Here is a 23,589-nt window from a genome sequence, read left to right as displayed (position 1 = left end):
TAGCATAATGCATTATTTCTTTAATATATGCACTCTTCCACTTTTCAAAATCACACTTTTACAGCATATGTTGATCTCTAAGCGAGAGCTTCAGCATACAAGACTCTGAAGATCTATGACACATGACCTCCAGACATCAGGAGTATTAATAAACAGACAAAATATCTTGATTACAACTTGTCCATGTTATTCCACATAATCACAGTGGCCCAATAAAAACAAAACACGCTGTAGGTGAAAAATTTCAGTGAGACAACAGTGCCACATAAACGTCTTAAATAAACCTGATGTGCTGTAACTCAAAACTGTTAAATCATACAGAGAAAGCAATATCAGTGCTTTACACTGAAAAACAACTTTAAAAAGTACCATGAATACAAAAATCCTACTATAAAACAGAAGGACTCTTACTCAACAGCTGGGCAGGAAATTATTTTTAAAAACCGCACTTCTTTTAAAAATGTTTGCACTTTTTATTTTGAAATCTCAAAGGTCCCTTCCATCAGCAAATTCCAAATACAATGCTTTCAATAAGCCATGAGCATATGAGTATGAACTATTTCAATGCAACTAAAGCTGAAATCACATCCAAAAAGATTAAGGAAGATTTTATTCAATTATGTGGCCTTGTACAACAGTACTGCTTTTAATTATATAAACCAATCTTATCAACCCACAGCAATCGTATCTCAAAACTCAGGATAAAACTAATAAATCATCATTCCAAAAGCCTTTGGTTCATTCGGCCCTTTTTAGCACCGTATTTCAAAGGATGTGATACTTCAGCGCTGTTATGACAAGGACAGAACCCGTCAGTAATGCATTATCAACTGGAAGCCAAATAGAAATATTTTCAGTCAGCTGTCTTGAATTTTCTTAACATTTGCTTTAAAATGTCTAGCTGCACTTTGTTTTATTTACTGAGAGAATGTGAGAGGGAGAAAAAAAATACACAGAGTTGAGATCCTTGCGAAGAAGATAAAAACGATCCATTTGATGCCCTCCTAATTCATCAAATGTGAACTTGAAGCGAGTTGGATGAAGCACAGCAGATGTTGTTATGTCTTCTCCTCCTTCGATTCAAAGGACTGTACAATTTCAAAGGCTTAAAACAAGTGCACTGAGATGTTCACACTGCTCAAGTCTATTACATATATGGTCAGATATATAACTGACTTCAAAAAATGAAAAAACAAATTAGCATCCTTCGAGTCTTTTGTCTTTATGTAGTAGATGCATCTGTAAGATGCGGAACTTCTTCTTGTGCTGGTGGAGGAGGGTCCTCACACTGATTGGTTGTTTCAGAGTCTGCCGGCTCAGGATTGGACTGGGGTTCATCTGTGGACGGTCCTGGGGTTTGAGTACAGTTGATTTGTTCCATGACAATGGGAGGTGGCTGAGGATGAAATGATGAAAAAGAAGTATACTTTTAAATTCAAATAAACTGTTTTTAAAAAATACTTTTAAAGTAAATTCTAATTATTTTATACAAAGAGTTGAGGTCAAAAGACCCTAAAAGACATTTGCATATAGTCCACAGGAGAAAATAATAGTTGAATTTATAAAAATGACCCAGTTAAAAAGTTTACATATACTTGATTCTTAATACTGTGTTGTTACCTAAATGATCCACAGCTGTGTTTCGTTTTTGGTTTGTTTTTTGTTTAGTAATAGTTGTTCATGAGTCCCTTGTTTGTCTTGAACAGTTAAACTGCCCACTGTTTTCTAAAAAAAATCCTTCAGGTCCCACAAATTCTTTGGTTTTTCAGCATTTTTGTGTATTTGTACCCTTTCCAACAATGACTGTATGATTTTGAGATCCAACTTTTCACACTGAGGACAACTGAGGGACTCATATGCAACTATTACAGAAGGTTGAAATGCTCACTGATGCTCCAAAACATTATTTTGACTAAATATCATACTTTTTTCATTTTGTACTTCCCTTTAGAAGCTATGGAAGATGTTTCCCAGAAGACAAAGTTAAACTTACGCTGATCTTCAAATTCCAAAACTTTTCACCCCCACTCTTAATGCATTTTGTTTTCTTCTGAAGCATCAGTGAGTGTTTGAACCTTCTGTAATTGTTGCATATGAGTCCCTCAGTTGTCCTCAGTGTAAATAAAAAATGGATGGATGAATGGAATCAAGGGACTCATGAACAACTATCACTAAACAAAACAAAACAAAAAAAAAACACAGCTGTGGATCATTCAGGTAACAACACAGTATTAAGAATCAAGCGTATGTAAACTCTTGAACTGGGTCATTTTTATAAATTCAACTATTATTTTCTCTTGTGGACTATATGTAAACGTCTTTTATGTGAAATATCTCATTCAGGTCAGTACTAAATAAAAAATAACATGCTTTTTGTATGATCCCTCTTATTTTGGGAAAATATTTAACATTTTGCAGATTCTGCTAGGTGTATGTAAACTTTTGACCTCAACTGTACACACACAATACCATTCAAACATTTGGGGTCAGTAAGATTTTTTTAACACTTAATTTTAAAATTTATTCTTGTATTCAACAAGGACACATTCTGAGGACACTATTCTGTTTCAAATGAATGATTATCTACTTTCTATTTATCCAAAAAATCCTGAAAAAAGTACCCCGGTTTCCACAAAAACATTGAGCAGCACAATCGTTTTAAACATTTTCAATACTGATAATAAAAAAAAATCTTTCCATTTACATCCCTCATTTTTGAGGCATCATGTGAAACTTAAGACTAGTTTAATGGCTGCTGAAAATAATGTTTTCAAAATATATTAAAGGGGTCATCGGATGCCCATTTTCCACAAGCTGGTATGATTCTTTAGGGTTTTATGAAATGTCTGCAACATACTTTGGTTAAAATTCATCAATGGTCATGTAAAACAACACCCTTTTTACCTTGTCAAAATCAGCTCTGTTCACAGCAACCCATTTTGGTGCATGTCTCTGCTCACCCCGCCCTTCTCTTTCCTTTTTTGGTGTATTCGGTGGTACACTATTATCAAAAAAATTTACGTCCAACTACAAAACACCTGCTTTGCTTACGAGACATTGTCGCTACAGCTACTCGAGATCGGAGAAAATGGTGAACAGCGTACAACCGGCTGAGGGCAGAAATATGCTAATACGGGACAGTCTGTCAGCTGTCGTGGGCGGAGCCAGAAAATCAAAACAGCTTGATAATTAAGACTGTTTAGGTTTTTTGGCAATTTAAAAAAAGGAGTGAATGGATTTTTATCAATGTAGGGTGGTTGTGTCCACACACTGCTAAAACACATTTATATGCAAACACCATGTAAAAGTGAATTTTGCATCCAATGTCCCCTTTAAAATAGAAAACTTGTATTTTTTATCAAATTAATGCAGCCTTTGTGACTTCTTCCAAAATTTTTAAAAGACCCCTTTTGAATGGTAGTGTGTATATAAATATAGACAGTAATACCAATGTAGTTGCAAATTAAGGCAGAAGAAACATGTTAGAATCACTTTAGAAGTGAGAATGACAAAATGGCTTCTGATCTATAACTTAGTGCAGAAGTGAAAAATCAGAGGAGATGACACAGATCAGAGTCTCACACAGGAAATCACCATAGATTACCTCAAAACCAACAAATCTCCAGGCCGATTATTAAATTAAAAGCTTGAACACTGTTAGCTAAAGAGCTGAGGAAATTAAACATAAGCCCTCTTCTGGCACACACATACCTCTTACCAGACCTTAAGGAGTGATCTGGTGTTTATCAACCCATTGTGATTTGAAACGGTGGTTTTAACTTGTATATATATGAGTCGGTAGCAAACATTCGGATGTAATAAGCTCAGTCAAACAGGCATTTGTCTAAAGCCTTCAAAATCCTGGCAAAATCTCCTTTTACTACAAGAGGTAGAGTTTCTGTTCAGTATCTCTGGGATCTATGCTGTAAATGTTTCTAAACATTTTAAACAAATGCCTGTGAATTTTTTTTTTGTTACAGGTAGGGCCAGAAATGTAGTAAGGACATTGTTTAAATAGTCCATGTCACATCAGTGGTTCAACTGTAATTTTATGAAGCTAAGAGTATACTTCTTGTGCTCAAAGAAAACAAAAATACATTAACATCATTTTTGTTTTCTTTGCGCACCATTGATGTCACATGGACTATTTTATCGATGTCCTTACTACCTTTCTGGGTCTTGAACGTGGTAGTTGCGTTGCTCTCTATGCAGGGTCAGGAAGCTCTTGGATTTCATCAAAAATATTTTCATTTGTGTTCCAAAGATGAAAGTCTTATGGGTTTGGAACGACATGAGGATGAGCAACTAATGACAGAATTTTCATTTTTGGGTGAACTAACCCTCTAAGGACAGTTACACATATTGGAAACGACCGTTTTGTACCTAAGGTTGACACCGAACCCCTCCTTTTAAGAAAAGGAAACACCCACAGTAAAAATGAGAGCAAAATAAGAGCGGAACAAAAACACGTGGGTGAATTTACTCAACTGTAAGTCTAGTAACTGTACATAACCCTAGAACTTTTCCGACTGAAGAAGGCACTCATATCAAACTGGTATTCACCACAAATCCACTTCCGGTCCAGAACAAAGGCAGCTCCTTGCGCCACAGTGCCACCGCAAGGCTGGTGAGAAGTGTGCAAGGCACCAGGTATAAGAGAGCAGGCTGACCCATCTGCATCAGTGCCAGAGCCACAAATGTGATGAGAAGACCAATGCCGTAGCCTGAATAAACAGATCAGATTCACAGTCTTTAAATGAGAGGCACAATACAACATCTCTGAATTTAAAAGGTAGCCAGTGTCTTACCAATAGTGCAGGCCAGAAAGTATATTCGAGAAGTCTGCATGAGAATGTCAAATCTGTGACAATATGCTACCAGAAGACCTGAGGAAACAAAATGTCAAGATGACTAAAAGGAAGGAAAAACAAAAAGTGAATACTAATTTTGATCTGGTTTAAAAAAAAATAATTTTGACGCATCGAATGATGGATATCTGTTTATCATGCAGTTAATGCAACAATAGTAATGATGTTACCTGGTACCAAGATATCTCCAAAGCCCAGAAGTGAGAAGGGACGGTCACACAGGACCAGAGGAGATGAATTCAACCTGGGCACTTTCAGCACCATGGGAAGCTAATGAAGCCAAATTTGACACCAAAAAATTACAAATATGTATTTAAATGAATGCAAAGAAAAAAATAAAATAAAACTTTCTTACCTTCTCATGAGTAGAGGAATCAGAGGGACCAGCCGCCACCTCTACCATGATACTTTCCCCACTCTGCACAAAACAGCATACAAAAATATACTAAATAATCTAATTTTCTTTTTTGCATCAGTTTAAGTAAAAAAAAAAAAAAAACAACAACTCATACCTCAGTTAAGAGTGGTGTTATGAAGACAAAAAACACGTCATACACGAACAGCACGGCCAGCAGAAGAGTGCAGGCCTACAACGAGAAGAAATGCATCATCTCCACATCCTAAAGATGTTATCCTGCTATCCGCTGGCATTTTAAACTTACCTTGAAAGTGGGCAGCCTGATTGTTTTCAGCATGTAGAGACAGAACGCAATGCCTAACGCATCCTGAAGTATCCACGCCCACCTAGGAAACATGATTTTCATTTATTTAAAAAAAAAAAAAAAAAAAAAAAAAGGTGTCAAAACCTAAAACGTTTTTTATTAGTCTTACTGGTCTTCGTTGCGGAAAACTCCCCAAGTGACGCTGACTCCTATACAGAAGGCTGAAAGGATCAGCATGCGCACCTGTGGCCGCTTGTGGCAGTATGGCAGGTTATTCTCAGGTATCCTGTTAACACAAAGCATTTTCTTCAATAGAAAAAAAAAGCCTAAAAACAATCCCATCTATAGTCTTTTTAATGCACATCTCTAACCTGCATTTCCCAAACGGTATTCTTCGGACAAAGGGCCAAAGACAGCTATACAGACCGACGGCAGATGCCAGACAGAATGTCGCGATAGTCATATACACTATGAGGAAAAGTAAGGAATATATTAAATCAAAATCAAACAATAGAAAGTTAACTAAAAGATGGTAATAAGCGATTCATTTGTTTACCCAATTGATCATAGAAGAAATACAAGAGCACCAGCATAGAGCAACACATGACCACAAACACACAAATCATGATGGGGGTGACGTCTACAGTCTCCTCGTCTTGTTTCTCAGCACCGTCGTCTCTCTTGTGCTTCATGTAACGTCTGGCGGCACACAGATTTGAGTTTAGTTGAATAAATTCTGCAGGCTGACAGCTTTATCAATACTTTATCTTGCAACCTGTGCCTGAAGGGTTCAAAAGGGCACAACTCTTACTTTTTAATGTCTCTGCTGCCAGCCCAGTATCCTCCGACTGCCACCGTGCCCACCGCCATCAGAAAGATAAGCACCATGTTGTAGTCCACCACCGGTTCATTGGGCGCATACATGGCCACCTGCCTATTCTCTCCAAATGTCTAAACGCAGAATAGTTTTTGTTGTTGCTGCCTTTGTAATTACAAGGTATTATGTGTTTAGGTGATTCTAAACTTACCTTACTGATGTCTAGCATGTCTTTATAGCTTAGCAAAGCCACTGGGATGCCTATCTCCTCATACTGGGACTTGTTGCCTGAGGGTGGAGTCTGTAAATAATTTTAAACAAGTTTATTTATGTGCGAAAATATTTCGCTGAATGTTCATGGCGCCGTTAATGATGTTATGACGTGTTACCAGTCGATCTTTGCTGACGATCAGAAGTCCCTTGGCACCGTTAATCTGGGCCAATCTGACTTTTTCATAAAAAGTGCAATTTCCTCTCATCACCATTGGGATGCTGTTTGGAAAGCCACCCTCAGGTACATCAGAGGGGGAGCACAGAACAGAGGTGGTGAGATCATAAGTCTGCAGCCGTGCCTGAGGAAAACAATAAAGGTTGAATGAGTGAATAAAGGGCAGCTCTGTGATACCAAATTGCATCTAAATTGTAACTGCAGTTTCAGATACAGCAGGGGTTTTGTTGGAAAGGCTGCAATTGATTTGAAATCCAACAGTAAGAGATTTGGCTATTTCCTTTTTTTGTATACGTGTATGAAATGATAATCGCTACTAACTGCTTTACTGAGGTCCTGAGGTAGTCGAGCCCACTGAGAGTTGAAGAATATGCAGTAATCTTTGCCTTTACTGTTCCCCCCGTCGCTGAAATGTGCCATGCCATATTCACCTAAAACCTGTGAATCAGAACAGATACAGGTTAGGTTATTGGTTAACAGGTTTGTGCATAAGATTGCTGTGCAAAGAGGGAAACCTTGGCAAACGGAGAAAAGTAAACCTCATAGAAAAAAACATTTTAATCTTTGCAAATGTTTGACTTTGAATTCCCTGTTTTTGGTTAAATAACGTGTTGTTGTTTTTGCTTTAGTGTTAGAGATTGGTAATATATTATACTGTTTATTAAAGGAAAAGTCCACTTTCAGAACAAAAATGTACAGATAATTTACTCACCCCCTTGTGATCCAAGATGTTCATGTTTTTCTTTCTTCAGTCATAAAGAAATTCTGTTTCTTGAGGAAAACATATCAGAATTTCTCTCCATACAGTGGACTTTAGTGGTGCCTGTGAGTTTAAATGTCTAAAATCACAGCCAAGGAAGAAGGGTCTTATCTAGCAAAACGATCAGTCATTTTAACAAAAATAATACAATTTTTATACTTTTTAACCTTAAATGCTTGTCTTGACTAGCTCTGCGATGTGCATGCGCAGTCTGTGTAATCCGAGTCAATACAGTTAGGGTAGGTCGATAAACCACCATCTCATTTTCTCCTCCAAAATTGCCCTACATCGCTGCAGAAGTACAAACCCAGTGTTTACAAAGTGAATGTCTAAAGAAGGTCAAATGCCCTTTCCAAAAAAAGGGTAAAACCATGACATAGGATGATTTTGTAGAAGTTGGAGGAAAAAAATTTTAGAGCCCTTTAGAGGCCCATTTAAAGGGCCCATTTAGAGTCCTTTGAAGCTGCATTTAAACTGCATTTTGGAAGATCAAATTTGCAGGCACCATAGAAGTCCACTATATGGAAAACATTCCTGAAATGTTCTCAAGAAACATAGTTTCTTCACGACTGAAGAAAGAAAGACATGAACATCTTGGATGACAAGGGGGTGAGTAAATTACCTGTAAATTTTTGTTCTGGAAGTAAACTTCTTTAAATCAATAATTATATAGAATAATTTAATAATTTTAGTAGTGTTTAATTATTTATATGATGTTACAAGCATTAATATGATTGCATATATATCTGTGTGTGTTATTACATGCTCTCATACAAGTAAATATTTGACCCTGGACCACAAAACTTGTCGTAAGTAGCACCGGTACATTTGTAGCAATAGCCAATAATACACTGTATGGGTCAAAATGATCAGTTTTTCAATCTTTTATGCCAAAAATCATTTGGATATTAAGTAAAGATCACGTTACACAAAGATATTTTGTAAATTTCCTACCGTAAATATAGTGAAACTTTTTTGATTAGTAATATGCATGGCTAAGAACTTTAATAATAACTTTACAGGTGATTTTCTCAATATTTAGATTTTTTTTAAGCTTTCAAATGATGTATAAATCTCAATTTAAAAAAACTGACCCTTATGATTGGTTTTGTGGTCCATGGTCACATATATCTGATAATAACAAAAGTGGTACATGAAAGGCCTTATGAGAACTTGCAGCTCATCATAATTGCCTTTCCAGCAACTGTAGACAATAATTACATGAAGACATGAAGCTCATGGTCACCCACACAACCACAACTCATCACCAGGTTATCATATTACACTAAAAAAAAATCAATAAACACGAACCAAATGACATAAAATGCAATATAATACTCCACTGTGTAAAATTGGTAACAAAAAAAAAACAGAATACACATTTTAAAAATCTAAATTAATGTGGTTGTTCACGGAGGGAATCCCGACAAAGTTAGTACTTTTACTGTAAAATATTGTTTAAATGTATACGCACTGCCTTATTACTTTTTCCAGGCAATTTATACATTTTTACTAAATGTAAACACATTTTGGTAAGGTATATAGTAAGGTAGCTTACATTTTTTAAACTAAAGTTTTTTTGCTTATGTTTACATTATTTTTCCCTTAAAATTGCTGTCATTTTCGGTATGCTGTATCATTGCTTGCAATATAAATAATCAAATTTTAAAAAAAAAGTTTACCATTAATGGTTATCCAGCAAAAATGACAGTTTGTCGCTCGTTTGGTCAGTGTTTTGTATTCGTTTTGCTCTAACAGTGTCAAGTCAACAGGAGCGCGAGAGGACTCGGCCGCGCGGCCCCCAGACATGCACGAGCACATCCTACTGAAGTCCACCGCAAGCTAATCATACATAGCATGTAGCTAGTAACCAACGGCAAAAATTAAAAACAACCCGGGAACAGACCTGTTGAGGAACGTACCGAAAAGCTTACTGATTCTTCTGCGTTTTCTTACGTCTTACCTGTTCGATTAAAAGAGCTGCCCAAAGGAGACTTGACAAAAATCGCATGATGCCTGATTGTTGTCGTCTCCCCCATCCGCACTGCCTTCCTTCGACTCAACGATCAGCTGTTTACGCATATCCCGCCCACATTTTGCAGTACGTTGCGAATTGGCTACCTTCGTCCGCTTCCGAACGTTTACTCTTGGCCTATTGGCTTTCGCACTAATCAATCAAATTTTAGTCACGCCTCCACTCCTTAACATCCAAATTTGTCATTTCTTAGTGACATCATATTTTACGGCCGGTTTTGCACAACCATTAGGCTTAATGCGTTTAGTCCTTTGTTGTTCTTCCCTTTGATGATCGATTTTTTTTCTAACTGCTTCACAGTATCTTGTCCTTTGTTTTTTTACTGTTTTTGTAGCTTTACTGCTTTTTTGTAGATTTTAATGCTCTACATCCTTACATTATAATATTTAATCATAGTATCATATTTCAAAGTTTATTATAATGTTATTTTAAAGAGAACAAATAAATTAATAAATACAATTTTTGATTGTAATGACCCTTGTTTTTTTTTTGTTTTTTTTTTCTTTCAGAAGTAGGGCCTAAAATATGAGCATTGTCTTTTTCCACTGTACATGAGCATATTGTCACAATATTTAATCAATATTTAAAACAGTTGAGTACTTTTTTAAGGATTCTTTGTTGAATAGAAAGATCCGAATATCAGCATTTATCTAAAATAAAAAGCTTTTGTAACATACACTATACCAGTGGTTCTCAATCCCGGTCCTGGGGGCCCCCTGCTCTGCACATTTTGCATGTCTCCCTTATTTAACACACCTGATTGAGATCATCAGCTCATTAGGAGAGAGATCCATGAACTGAACTGACGAGCTGATGATCTCAGTCAGGTGTGTTAAATAAGGGAGACATGCATAATGTGCAGAGCAGGGGGCCCCCAGGACCAGGATTGAGAACCACTGCACTATACCATTCGAAAGCTTGGAATCAGTTTTTCTGTGGGTGGGGGAGGGAATTATCGAAATTAATACTTTTATTTAGCACGAATGCTTTGAAAAATTCTACTCAGATGTTTTCAGCATAATAATAACAATAATTCTTTTTAAGCAGTGAGTCAGAATATTAGAATGATTTCTGAAGGATCACGTGACTGCAGTAATGATGCTAAAAAATCAGCTTTGAAATCACAGAAATAAATTACATTTTCAAAATATGTTTAAATAACAAACGGTTATTTTAAATAGTAGAAATATTACTCTTTTGCTGTATTTTGATCAAATAAATGCAGGCTTGGTGAGCAGAAGAGACTTATTTAAAAAAAAAAAAAACTGTTCAAAAACTTTTGACTGGTAGTGTAAAATATATATATGTTTTTAAATGTCATTTTCTCAGACCAAATGCACTGTCCTAAATAGGCACAAGTATTTCTTCTGTTGAAAACAAAAGAAAATATTTTGAAGAATGTTCATTAGAATACAGTTGGCGGTAGCCATTGACTTCCATAGTAGAGAAAAAATGCTATGAAAGTCAGTGACTACCAACATTCTTCGAAATCCTATTTTGTACTCAACAGAAGAAATACACTTATACAGGTTTGGAACAACTTAAGGGCAAATGATGACAAAATGTTTATTTTTTGGGTGAACTGTCCCTTTAAAACCTTTTCTAGTACATCCAGTTAGGCACAAAGTATGCTAGTCTCATAAATCCTGCATACATACAGTTAATGTCAGTGATTTCCCAGACAAATTATGGTTAACAGAATGTATTTTGGATGTGTTTAGCTTAACTACAGATTTAATGTGGTTTTAATGTGCTGAACTTGCACTTTGCAGAACATTTTCCATTAGGTCAAAAAGACTTTTGTGGTTTTTCAACAAACTAATGAGATGTTGCAGCTATTGTGTCTTTACGCAGCATGACAAACATCTGAAATGTGAGCTGAAAATGCTTTATATGATTATGTCTGAAATAAATGACATTACAGACAATTACAGACTCACATATCACATACATATGTATGCACAGAACGTCTTGGGTTTGCCTGACATCAACATGCAGGAACACAGATTATGTGAGGCAAATATACATGAAGTTAGTTGTACTCAATAAATAATAATAAGGATTATTTGACACTGGCAGTGAGATAAAAATCGTTCTCTAGCACTGTCCGCTTTGGATGTCTCTCTTGTGTAGCACTGATTCACAACAAAAAAAATCTTTGTTTATTCATGTTTGTTCTTTGCATGTTCTTTTATTATTAGATTTTCCAGGCAAACTCATTCTTTCATTCATTTGCACCTTTATACACGTGTTATAAGTCTGCTGTGGAAACACAGACAAAGGAACAGTGCAAAACAAGCCCATACAAGTAGTTCTGAACTCAGATCAGTGTGCTAACACCTGGCAGACTCTTAATAACAGGTACACGCAAGTTGACATCATCCTGCGGTGGAGTCTTGATGATGTCACTCAAAAAGCCACGCCTCTCCCAAGCGCAGCAACCGGAAAATACCCATTGGCTAAGGAATGTGGCGACGTTAAGGTATGTAACAAACTCTCAGCGTTTACTTACTCTGAATAGCATTGTTATAGATAACATCATTAAAAACACATAAGAGAATCTTATATATATTTATTCCGTAATGTGTTTTGTTTGTTAACTCAAGTAGCTTACCGGTGTTCGTTGGTCGTCTCTTTCACAAGTTAGCCAGATGGCTACCCGGGAATACTCAGTGCTTTGGTAGATGTTTTGTCGATTATTGTAATATATTTATTTCGTATATCGCTTACGAATCTGTTAGCCACATTTGAACTTATGTCTGGCTGTGAGGCCGTACTTCTGGGCTAAAATAAATGCTTGTTGTTGTGGTTATCTTTACACATTAAAGTCTTAAAACATGACTTACAGCATAGTTTTTGAGATTTAATAAGTTTTGTCAGTTTGTACTGTACTACAGTGCCGTGTTAAGATATTATCTGTTAAAGGTCTTTGATAAAGAAAGAAAAAAAGGTTACAAATATCTGGCAACCCAGTAGGTAATGACGTGGGTAGGAATAGAATGTCCACATTCTACACATGGAACTTCTCATTCCCATGTCAGTTTAAAATCCAGCTTCCTGTGAGGTCAAGAGTAAATACCGAAACATGTGCACTTGTAAGAACAGATAGAAACCATTTATAGTTATTGTCAACAAAGTGTCAGAATCTTTAAACCGTATAACTAAACTAGCCTCTATTTCTCATTTCTTAACAGATTGATTCAATTGAAGTCAGCAAATCATGGCTGGCTTCAGGCAGGAGGATGTGGAGCTGTACTATGAAATGGGAGAGGAGTTAGGAAGGTAAGAGATGTCGTTTCACTCCTTAAAACTCTGTAAAAACTAGTTTAACTTGACTTAAAGTGATCTCACACATAGTGAATAAAATGGGGATTAAGATTTGAATCAGCCTAAAATCTTAGTGTTTGATTAAGCACTATAATTATGTAATTATAAAAGCTTTTAATAAAAGACAAGTGAATACATCATAGTGTTTGGTCTAGAGTTGCCTGGGCGACGTAGTGTTTGTGCTTATCAGTGCGGTGTGTAACAACAAACATTATGAGAGTCTGCAATTTAAAAATCCCCAGCACAGTGACTTAATCATCTGCAAACACTGAATCAAGCCTGGCCTTTTTTCTATATATGGACGTGGAGGTTTCTGTGCTGTGCTGCTGCAGCATGACATCACTGCTTTACAATGCATATACTCTCTCTCTGAGCCTGAGAACAGCTGTAGTGCGAATGAGACTACAGATGGGCCAGAGAGGAGCTATCAGGGGAATACTTCAACCGCACATTCTATCTGATTTTTTTATAGTTCTGCTTGGTTTCATTATGTAGTCTCTAACTCTTTTAGAAAGTTACTAGAGTTTGATTTTGTGGAATGCATCCACTTACAGGTTGAAGTCAAAAGTTTACACACACCTTGTAGAATCTGCAAAATGTTAATTATTTTACCAAAATAAGAGGGATCATACAAAATGCTTGTTATTTTTTACACACGAAAAAACAAAAAACTGCTCCTGGTGTGTAAAAATAAATCGTTTTCTTTTGTGAAGTCAACTCATAAGTTCAAGGCACTCGAATAATGTGAAATATAAAAAGCCTTTATTCACATGGCTTTAAAGTTTTAAAAACAACAAATGTACGCACCGACGCGTTGCGGCAGACTCGCCTAACACCCTGATAAAGGCGAGTTAGCCACAACGTGTCGGTGCGCACATTTGTTTTTCTTTTTTTAAACTTTAAAGCTATGTGAATAAAGGATTTTTATATTTCACATTATTCGAGTGCCTTGGACTTATGAGTTTTTGGCATGTTATTTTTTATTTAATATTGACCTGAATGAGATATTTCAGATAAAAGGTGTTTACATTTAGTCTACAAGAGAAAATAATAGTGGAATTTATAAAAATGACCCCGTTTACATACATTTGATTCTTAATGCTCTGTTATTACCTGAATGATCCACAGCTGTGTTTTTTTGTTTAGTGATAGTTATTCTCAAGTCCCTTGTTTGTCCTGATCAGTTAAACTGCCAACCTTTCTTCAGAAAAATCCTTCAGGTCCCACAAATTCTTTGGTTTTTCAGCATTTTGTATACTTGAACCCTTTCCAACAATGACTGTATGATATTGAGATCCATCTTTTCACACTGAGGACAAATGAGGGACTCGTATCCAACTATTAAAAAGGTTCAAACGCTCACTGATGCTCCAGAAGGAAACACAATGCGTTAAGAGCCAGGGGTGTAAACTTTTGAACAGAATAAAGATGTGTCTTTTTTTTCTTATTTTGCCTAAATAGCATATTTTTTTCCATTTAGTACTGCCCTTCAGAAACTACAGAAGATACTTACATGTTTCCCAGAAGACAAAATAAGTCAAATTTACCCTGATCTTCAAATTCAAGAAGTTTTACCCCCCCTAATGCATCGTGCTTCCTTCTGGAGCATCAGTGAGCCTTTGAACCTTCTGTAATAGTTGCATTTGAGTCCCTCAGTTGTCCTCAATGTGAAAAGATGGATCTCAAAACCATACAGTCATTGTTGGAAAGTTTAAATACACAAATGCTGAAAGACCAAAGAATTTGTGGGACCTGAAGGATTTTTCTGAAGAACAGCGGGCAGTTTAACTATTCAGGACAAACAAGGGACTCATGAACAACTATCACTAATAATAAAAAAAAACAGCTGTGGATCATTCAAGTAACAACAAAGTATTAAGAAACAAGTCTATGTAAACTTTTTACATTTTTCTAAATTCAACTATTATTTTCCTCTTGTGGACTATGTAAATGTCTTTTATGTGAAATATCTTATTCAGGTCAGTACTAAATAAAAAAAAAAACAATATTAATAACATAATATTTTGGTAAATTAATTAACATTGTCCAGATTCTGCAAAGTGTATGTAAACTTTTGACTTCAACTGTATGTAGTGCTTTTTTGCATCCATTCCATATCCTTATCCTCTATATGCAATTATGATTTCCTCTTCTTCATTTCGGTTTTCCCAGTGGTCAGTTTGCCATTGTGCGTAAATGTAAAGAAAAGAGCAGTGGAACAGAATATGCCGCCAAGTTTATCAAAAAGAGACGGCTGTCATCCAGTCGGCGAGGCGTGAGCCGAGAAGAGATTGAGCGAGAGGTCAACATCCTTCGAGAAATCCAACACAGCAACATCATCACTCTCCACGACATCTTTGAGAACAAAACTGATGTGATCCTGATTCTGGAGCTGGTGTCTGGAGGGGAGCTTTTTGACTTTCTGGCTGAGAAGGAGTCACTGACTGAGGAGGAGGCCACGCAGTTCCTCAAGCAGATCCTGGATGGAGTTCACTACCTTCATTCTAAACGCATAGCACACTTTGACTTGAAGGTGAGCACTAGGACGATTTGTTTGAAAAGAATAGTTCACCCAAAAATGAAAATTTGCTGAAAATTTACCCACACTCAGGTGTCCCCATGCATGACACAAAAGTTTATCATATAAGTATGCAAAAATCACTCTCATGAATTTTTCACCAACACAGGCCATCAAACTTGTAGATGAATTTGTTATTTCATCACAACAGGTTTAGAGAAATTTAGCATTACATCACTTGCTCACCAATGGATCATCTGCAGTGAATGGGTGCCATCAGAATGAGAGTTCAAACAGCTCATAAAAACATCATAATAATCTACAAATAACATCTGGGGAAGTGAAAAGCTGCATGTTTGTAATAAATAAATTCATTAAAAAGTTGTTTTAACTTCAAACCGTTGCTTCCGGCTAGTATACATAATCTATAATAATGCTTTCCTCAGTGAAAAAGCTTCATTCACGGCAGAGGATCCATTAGTGAGCAAGTGATGTAATGCTAAATTTATCCAAATCTGTTCTGATGAGAAAACAAACTCATCTACATCTTAGATGACCTGAGGGTGAGTACATTTTCAGCCTTTTTTTTTTTTTTTTCATTTTTTGTGTGAACTAGGTTTGCTATTAATGTAGCTGCATCTCTCAAAATGTTTTTTGGAGGGGAGCATGGAAACATGTACTAGAAACATCTTGAATCTCTTTGTTTTCAGCCTGAGAACATAATGCTGCTGGATAAAAATGTGCCAAACCCCAGAATAAAGCTGATAGATTTTGGAATTGCGCATCAGATTAAGCATGGAAATGAATTTAAAAACATCTTTGGAACTCCTGAGTTTGTTGGTGAGAACTTGAGATTATTATAACAATAAGTTTTATCCTCATTTATGATATTTTTTATTAATCTTTGCCATAACTTTTATTCTTTGTAGCACCAGAAATTGTGAATTATGAGCCTCTTGGTCTGGAGGCAGATATGTGGTGAGTCATAGCTCAGTCAATATCAGTGATATTATTAAAATGCTGGTGAGGTTGTTATTAAATGATATTCAGTTTATCATGTTCATTTTTGAATTTTCTTTCTTTCCTGCAGGAGCATTGGAGTTATCACATATATACTGTAAGTTGTAATTATCATGTGAATGACTTGTTTGGCTGCATTGATTGCATGCTTTTTCCACACCCAGATGATGCTGCTTACTTTGCTTGACTAATATTAATGCATTATTTATTGTCACAGTCTGAGTGGCGCTTCTCCGTTTCTTGGTGAGACCAAACAAGAAACACTTACCAACATTTCAGCTGTCAACTATGACTTTGATGAAGAATATTTCAGCAACACAAGTGAGCTCGCCAAGGACTTCATTCGCCGACTGCTGGTCAAGGATCCTAAGTTAGTAAAATCCAGTGTTGTTACTATTAAAACTATTAAAAATTATATAATAAAATAAATATAAAATGAATTGTAAGTATTAGATTAAAAAACATAAATAAAAAATAATAAGAATTTAAAGTTGTGAATTATTTAAAAACTGAAAAAATAAAGCTATATTTATGAATATATTTATATTTCCATTTAGCTTTTTAGCATTTTTATATATTTATATTTATATTTATGTATATATTTATATATAACTATATATAACTGTTTTCTATTTAAGTATATTTTAAAATATAATTTATTCCTGTGATTTTATTTTATTTTATTTTTTTAAAAGCTGAATTTTTAGCATCATTACACCAGTCACATGATTTAATATTTGCTTTTAACATTCAGGAGGAGAATGACAATCGAGGACAGTCTCCAGCACCCCTGGATTAAGGTTTGAATCTTTCTCTTTTCCTCCCTCTTGAGTTTTCCCACCATTTGTGCAGTGCTTGACTAGTTCTCATCCCATCCCCCCAAACAGGTGATTAAGAGGCGTAACGTTCGACCTGAAGAGAGCGAGCGCAAGACAGAGCGCAGACGTCTGAAGACCACCCGTCTGAAGGAGTACACCATCAAATCCCACTCCAGCATGCCTCCCAACAACACCTACATCAACTTCGAGCGCTTCTCCCAGGTCATGGAGGAGATCGCTGCGGCCGAGGACGGCCTGCGAGAGCTGGAGAAGAACCAGCGCTCCTGTGCTGAGGACGTGGCCGCTCTGCTCTCCATCTATGAGGAGAAAGAAGGCTGGTACAAGGAAGAGAACGAAAGCATCGCTGCAGACCTGAGTCAAATCAAACAAGAGCTGCAAAGAGCACAATCCCTGCGCAGACAGAGCCAAGAAGAGGCCCGTGCCGCCATGCTGTCAGCCAATGCCCTCAAACGCAAATTTGGCCGCTTGGAGAACCGCTACGAAGTGCTTGCAGAGCAGATGGTCTCTGAAGTGCGCTGGGTGGAAGAACTAGTGCGCTCGATTTCAGCTGAAAACGACACTCGCAGCACCAGCATGGCTTGAGCTGCTTTGTTTGCTTTCTGAACGCTATCTAATATATTCGCTTGGTATGTGCAAGGCAGATATAGAGTATTACACTTTGCAATAAGCTTCACGTAAGCCTGTAGAGTTCATGTTGCTTCTAGACCAAAAGCAATGCAAGATGGTATTTTCTATAAATGTTGAGTAAGGGTGTGCATGCGTCATGTGATGCCAGTCTGTTACAGCTGAAGCAAGCATTTCGTATTTTTAAAAGTCACCTCAAAATGATATATGCTGGATTGGTAAGAGTTTATTTACAATTCTATTACAGCACTCAGAGTAAAGCATATTTTTAATGTACATTGTCAGTAATGCACTACACAGTCCTCTATGAGGAATCGAAGAATCTCAAGATGCCAGTTGCTTTTGTTGCACTGCATATACGCTTTTCCTGTGCAAGCGAATTCTAATTTTATGATATGTGACAAAGGAAATGACTTCTACATTAAATGCTGTCTTGAATGGTCTGTACATACAGTTGAGGTCAAAAGTTTACATACACCTTGCAGAATCTGCAAAATGTTAATTGTTCGACCAAAATAGGATTGATTATACAAACAAGAACAAGATATTTCACATAAAATACGTTTACATATAGTCCACAAGAGAAAATAATAGTTGAATTTATATTTATTTTACTTAAGTAAGTAGCTTCTAAAGGGCAGTACTAAATGGAAAAAACATGATATTTAGACAAAATAAGAAAAATGTACACATCCTCATTCCGTTCAAAAGTTTTCACCCCCCAGTTCTTAATGCGTCATCTTTTCCTTCTGAAGAATCAATGGGCATTTGAAAGTTCTGTAATAGTTGCATATGAGTCCCTCAGTTGTTCTAAGTGTGAAAAGATGGCTCTCAGAATCATACAGTCATTGTTGGAAAGGGTTTAAATACACTAAAAAACGTTTTGCAGATTCTGAAAGGTGTATGTGAACTTTTGACCTCAACATATATATACATATACATATATACATAAAATACTCTGCTAAATAAGCTGCTTCTGTATCTATGAATATGATGATTTAAAGAGATAGTTCACCTAAAACCCTCATAACATTCCAGAAGAGTTGAAACATTCATGTTCCACAGAAAAATAATGTATTGACGTATGGAATGACATCAGGGTGAGTAAACAATGAGTTTTTATTTTTCTGGGTGAACTATTGGTTTAATGCTTTTCTTTTGTTCAAAACACACACTTCAGACATTCCATTTTTTGTATGACATTCCATATGCGAGTGAGCATCGGTATCTGGAAATGACTGCGCTCGTTCATAGCAATATTCATATCTGTTGTTCACAGTACTGTACCTCTTATGTTGTTTTATTTACAATGAGTTTATATATACATCATAAAAGTCCATTCAATAAAAGAATTGAAGAAGATTAGAGTTGCAGTGTCTTTATTTGGTGTGTGTGGGCTGAGGAACGCACTGGGAGGTGAAGTATAGCGTTTTATAACTCTCAGCATTTGTCAACCTCTTTATCTTAATTTTCAACATGTCTAGAGATGTTGAAAGTCCCCGAGTTTTAATTAAACAAAACATTTTTCCATCTCCATTGTAACATAATCGTGTTTTACTACTCAGATAAACATTTGGATTTTTGAGGTCTTGTAAATGCAACTGTTTACTTGGAAATTTCAAACCACAGGACATCGATGAATATTCTGAGAACTGTTAGCTTTCCATGAAATGTGTTGACATAAATCAACTGCGCATGTCTCTTTTTGGCTCTGGCAATGTGAACCTTCCCATTTTTAGTCTTTTTTTGGTCACAAAAAAAGCTAATTTTATCTGCCATCAAGTTTCGACTATTTCTATATATATGTTCATACAATGAAACTCAATGGGGTCCAAAAAATATTGTAATAATAAGAGTTTTTTTGGTCTTTTATTATGACAGGCCAGATCATATCTGACAGGAAGCAGAGTGGAAGAGAAAGAAGGGGGCGGGATCGGGAAAGGTGCTCGAGCTGGGATTCGAACTCGCGACGCCTGTAGCGCAATGGCGGTGTATGTTAGCGCGCTGCCCGCAAAGCTATGAGCGCCGACAATAATAATAATATTTTTGTTAAAAAAAATCATTGGAGCATGTTATACAAGAAAATACTATTTCTGTTGTTTGTGCTTTGAGAATTTTACATTTAATTCAAAGTGTTATTTGCCGTTTCTTTGTAATTATTTGTAAAAGTTACAAGCAGTTTCTGAGTGACGATTGTTTCAAAGGAAATCCTGCTTCAGTGCACAACAAAAGAGCCAGGAAATGCTGACAGAATGTTAATTTATTTGGCAAATTATCTTCTGTAGTGCATTTACATCAGTCTTAATCCTATATTCATCTCATTATTGCTTTATGAATCATCACATTAGTTTAAGAACTAATAATGACATGAGGACATAAAAGAAACGTCTCCAGGGAAAACCTGGATGTTTTCTAAAACGGTAATGTGTAATTATTTCGCAGAGCACTGATAAGGTCCTTAAAATAACATTGTAGATGTGCTGACGTAGCTTCGACTCACATCTAGAGACAAGCCCAGCCTCAGAGAGCAAAACACTCCTGGTTCAACCCTGATCCACATAAACTGTGCTCCCTGTCAGACCAGGTTGGTTTACTTTGTGTCTTTCTCAGGATGGCCAGGTCCAGCTCAGCTCAAAACACCTGTAACTGGATTATGGCTCTCCTGGCGCTGTGGTCCGTGGTCTCTCTGATCGTCATCGTGGTTTGGGCCACCTGGCCCCCCTTGGCTGGCGTTACACAATGCAGAGCAGCACAACAGGCCTTAATTGAGAAGATGGAGGGAGCCAAAGTGATGACGGAAAAAGCGCAAGAGGTCTTGAAATCCACATTGAAGCTGAGCTTAGAGAACCAGACCAAACTGGAAGAAGAGCTGGAATGTCTTCTAAAGAGCCAGAAGGAAACCAATGCATCTCTAACGGAGAGTCTGCGACTGCAAGTGAGTAGAAAGTGATGAATGTGTGATTGGTCTTTGTACTGAACTGGTGCATTATGTTAGAGTAACATGGTGTTACTCTCTGTTTAACCAGTGCTATTGTGGAAAGATATATTTTTTGAAGGAGCTGATATAGAGACTAAATAATTAATTGAATTGCTTTTTGATAATACTGATTCTACTGCATTTTGTCCCCCCTATTTCAGATGTTCCTAAAGGAAAATGCAACAGCTTTGGAAAATCAAAGACTGATGTACCAGAGCGAACATGCAAGACTTTTTTCGGAGCTAGCTCAGCGGGAGGGTAAGAGAGCCTAAAATGGAATTATTTTTCATAAATGATAAAGTTAGTGCAGCCAAAGACGTCACCTGCATGTTTTTCCATGACAGCGTAATTATCTGTTTTCATAGAAGAGGAAAATGCAATAGGCTATTTTAAGTGTTTCCTCCAGATTCTGTGATAAAGAATACTATACATTTACACCACAAGTCAAGTTTTTGAACAGCAAGATTTTAATGTTTTTGTTTTTTGTTTTTGTTTTTTTACAAAAGTCTCTTTTGCTTACCAAGCCTATATTTATTTGATTCAAATACAGCAAATAACTGTTTTCTCTTTGAATATATTTTAAAATGTCATTTATTACTGTGATTTCAAAGCTGAATGTTTAGCATCATTACTCCAGTCACATGATCCTTCAGAAATCATTCTAATATTCTGATTTGCTGCTCAAAACATTTATTATTATTATTATTATGTTATTAACAGTTGAGAATAATTTTTTCAGGTTTCTTTGATGAATAGAAAGTTCAGAAGAACAGCATTTATCTAAAATAGAAATCTTCTGTAACATTACAAATGTCTTTATCATCACTTTTGATCAATTTAAAACATCCTTGCTAAATAAAAGTAACATTAATTTCTCATTTCTATAGCTTTTGAATGACATAATGTATAATGTTACAAAAGCTTTTTTTATTTCAGATAAATGCTGTTCTTTGGATCTTTTGACGCATCAAAAAATTCTGCAAAATAGTACTCAATTGTTTTAAATATTGATAATAATAATAATACAAGATGTGTTTTGAACAGCATATGAAAATTATATCTGAAGGATCAAGTGACTGAAGACTGGAGTAATGATGCTGAAAGTTTCGCTTTAATCACAGGAATAAATTACATTTTCAAATATTTTCAAATACAAAATAGTTATTTTAAATGGTAAAAATATTTCAAACTTTTACTGTTTTTACTGAGCTTTGAAGAGACTTATTTAAAAAAAATTGACTGGTAGTGTGTGTATGTATGTATGTGTATATATATATGTATATATATATATATATATATATATATATATATATATATATATATTTGTTAGGTGAACTTTCCTAATCATGACAAATTCATCATGACATTTTATTAATTTCTATTATTGCATGAGCTTAATTGCTTACATTTTTACTTCAGAAAAAGATAATAGATGTATGAAAACGTGTTTATTATTTTGTTTCGCGCAGCTCTTATTGAGATTCTGTGGGTGAATCTGACCAGTGTATCGCATCACTTGGATTCATGCGCAGCTTTACGTGACGCCGCGAGCAGCCAACAGGTGGCAGCAGAGAGTCAAAGGAAAGCCTGTGAATCCAAAACAACTTACCTTGTCAAGCAAGTGTGAGTGATTATATACCAACCGTATATCATACAAGACGTTTATTTGTTTTACAGTGCGCTGTTTCATTTGTTTCTTTATCCATTTTACAGAGACATCTGCAAGGTTAATGTGTGAGGAACCCAAGGCTTCCATCACGCCATCATCATTTAAACTTCACTTAATTGCCCCGAAGATGTAATACTATACCAGTATGCAAAGACAACAAACATCTTTGAACATCTGTATCATTTGGAAAGTGATATAAAGTACAATGACACGAACATCATCGTATTGAGACATTATTACTATTTAAAGTGCTGTCAAACGAATAATTGCGATTAATCGCATTCAAAATAAAAGTTTTGTTTACATATGGGTGTGTGTACGGTGTATATTTATTATGTATATATAAATACACACATACAGTATGTATTTAAAAAATATTTGCATGTATTTTCATGTATATATTTATATTTATATAATTTAAATGATGTATAAATATATTTAATATATAAACAACATATTTTTCTTAAATATATACATGCATGTGTGTGTTTAATTTCGGATTAATTTAATTTTTGAAAGCACTAATAATAATAATAATTTATTATTAAACAATAATTATTAAAATAATCATAACAATCATCATCATTATGAGTAAATAAAGTTGGGATGACATGAAAATATTTTACTTTTAATTTTTAATTATTATTTTTTAAATGTTTAGTCAAGTAGTATATGGAAAGTGATATAAGCTGTGTCTCATTTCGAAGGATGCACCCTCCGGAGGTCGTATCCTTTGGAGGTTGCATCCTCTGTAGGATGCATATGCGGAGTGTCATCAAGCCTAGAATTAAATGAGACGGCCTTCGTAGGACGGACGGAAAAGGAAAAAGAAAGTATCACATTGCTATGACAACACACTAACAGTCTACACTGGACTCGACAATTGTTGTTGTTTCACGCCGCGGCCACCTAGTTGCGCTCCAACACTAAATAAATGAAGGAAAATTTCTAAACTTGGAAAGTAATTAAAAAAGAAACTGTTTTTTACTTGTTTTATTTTACTGCATATTTGAGGAGTTGCAGCA

The 23,589-nt window shown here is 35.8% G+C and overlaps 3 protein-coding genes across 5 annotated transcripts; 2 read left to right on the top strand and 1 right to left on the bottom strand.

The window, feature by feature from the left end:
• On the bottom strand, window positions 1–10,300 carry sppl2 (signal peptide peptidase-like 2). 3 transcript variants are annotated; one of them, XM_051130969.1, is made up of 15 exons: window positions 10,268–10,300; window positions 7,117–7,233; window positions 6,737–6,919; window positions 6,559–6,648; window positions 6,342–6,481; window positions 6,087–6,229; window positions 5,902–5,998; window positions 5,700–5,816; window positions 5,531–5,612; window positions 5,381–5,455; window positions 5,224–5,286; window positions 5,039–5,138; window positions 4,809–4,886; window positions 4,564–4,724; window positions 1–1,396 (listed from the first exon to the last, which is right to left on the bottom strand). In XM_051130969.1, the coding sequence occupies exons 2-15, from the start codon at window positions 7,213–7,215 to the stop codon at window positions 1,223–1,225; spliced, it is 1,602 nt and encodes a 533-aa protein (XP_050986926.1). In that variant the 5' UTR covers window positions 7,216–7,233; window positions 10,268–10,300; the 3' UTR covers window positions 1–1,222. The 3 variants fall into 3 exon arrangements, 2 of the variants coding, with proteins under 2 accessions (XP_050986926.1, XP_050986918.1); XM_051130961.1 differs by lacking the exon at window positions 10,268–10,300 and adding an exon at window positions 9,519–9,634; XR_007829318.1 differs by lacking the exon at window positions 10,268–10,300 and adding an exon at window positions 9,519–9,634 and having other exon boundaries at window positions 1,249–1,396; window positions 4,489–4,724.
• Window positions 10,301–11,964: 1,664 nt separating this feature from the next.
• dapk3 (death-associated protein kinase 3) lies at window positions 11,965–19,280 on the top strand. The gene is made up of 9 exons (XM_051130982.1): window positions 11,965–12,072; window positions 12,785–12,872; window positions 15,090–15,450; window positions 16,146–16,275; window positions 16,365–16,413; window positions 16,526–16,552; window positions 16,673–16,825; window positions 17,210–17,255; window positions 17,343–19,280. The coding sequence occupies exons 2-9, from the start codon at window positions 12,811–12,813 to the stop codon at window positions 17,874–17,876; spliced, it is 1,362 nt and encodes a 453-aa protein (XP_050986939.1). The 5' UTR covers window positions 11,965–12,072; window positions 12,785–12,810; the 3' UTR covers window positions 17,877–19,280.
• Window positions 19,281–19,886: 606 nt separating this feature from the next.
• LOC127178254 (uncharacterized) lies at window positions 19,887–22,869 on the top strand. The gene is made up of 5 exons (XM_051130994.1): window positions 19,887–19,909; window positions 20,529–20,853; window positions 21,057–21,153; window positions 22,365–22,518; window positions 22,609–22,869. Exons 1-5 carry the CDS (start codon window positions 19,902–19,904, stop codon window positions 22,631–22,633), a joined length of 609 nt encoding a protein of 202 aa, XP_050986951.1. The 5' UTR covers window positions 19,887–19,901; the 3' UTR covers window positions 22,634–22,869.
• Window positions 22,870–23,589: the final 720 nt, after the last annotated feature.

Source organism: Labeo rohita, chromosome 2 (assembly GCF_022985175.1).
Source record: "Labeo rohita strain BAU-BD-2019 chromosome 2, IGBB_LRoh.1.0, whole genome shotgun sequence".
Classification (NCBI taxonomy): Eukaryota; Metazoa; Chordata; class Actinopteri; order Cypriniformes; family Cyprinidae; genus Labeo; species Labeo rohita.
This window is presented reverse-complemented; position numbering and strand designations above follow the sequence as displayed.

Coding starts and splice junctions, on each gene's coding strand:
- sppl2 (XM_051130961.1), bottom strand. CDS start 9,566: ATGCGATTTTTGTCAAGTCTCCTTTGGGCAGCTCTTTTAATCGAACAG. Junction 7,234..9,518: donor CAGCTCTTTTAATCGAACAG/GTAAGACGTAAG, acceptor TCTGATTCACAG/GTTTTAGGTGAATATGGCAT. Junction 5,817..5,901: donor ATACCGTTTGGGAAATGCAG/GTTAGAGATGTG, acceptor TTGTGTTAACAG/GATACCTGAGAATAACCTGC.
- LOC127178254 (XM_051130994.1), top strand. Junction 21,154..22,364: donor GGAGCTAGCTCAGCGGGAGG/GTAAGAGAGCCT, acceptor TGTTTCGCGCAG/CTCTTATTGAGATTCTGTGG. Junction 22,519..22,608: donor ACTTACCTTGTCAAGCAAGT/GTGAGTGATTAT, acceptor TCCATTTTACAG/AGACATCTGCAAGGTTAATG.
- dapk3 (XM_051130982.1), top strand. CDS start 12,811: ATGGCTGGCTTCAGGCAGGAGGATGTGGAGCTGTACTATGAAATGGGA. Junction 15,451..16,145: donor TAGCACACTTTGACTTGAAG/GTGAGCACTAGG, acceptor CTTTGTTTTCAG/CCTGAGAACATAATGCTGCT. Junction 17,256..17,342: donor TCCAGCACCCCTGGATTAAG/GTTTGAATCTTT, acceptor CCCCCCAAACAG/GTGATTAAGAGGCGTAACGT.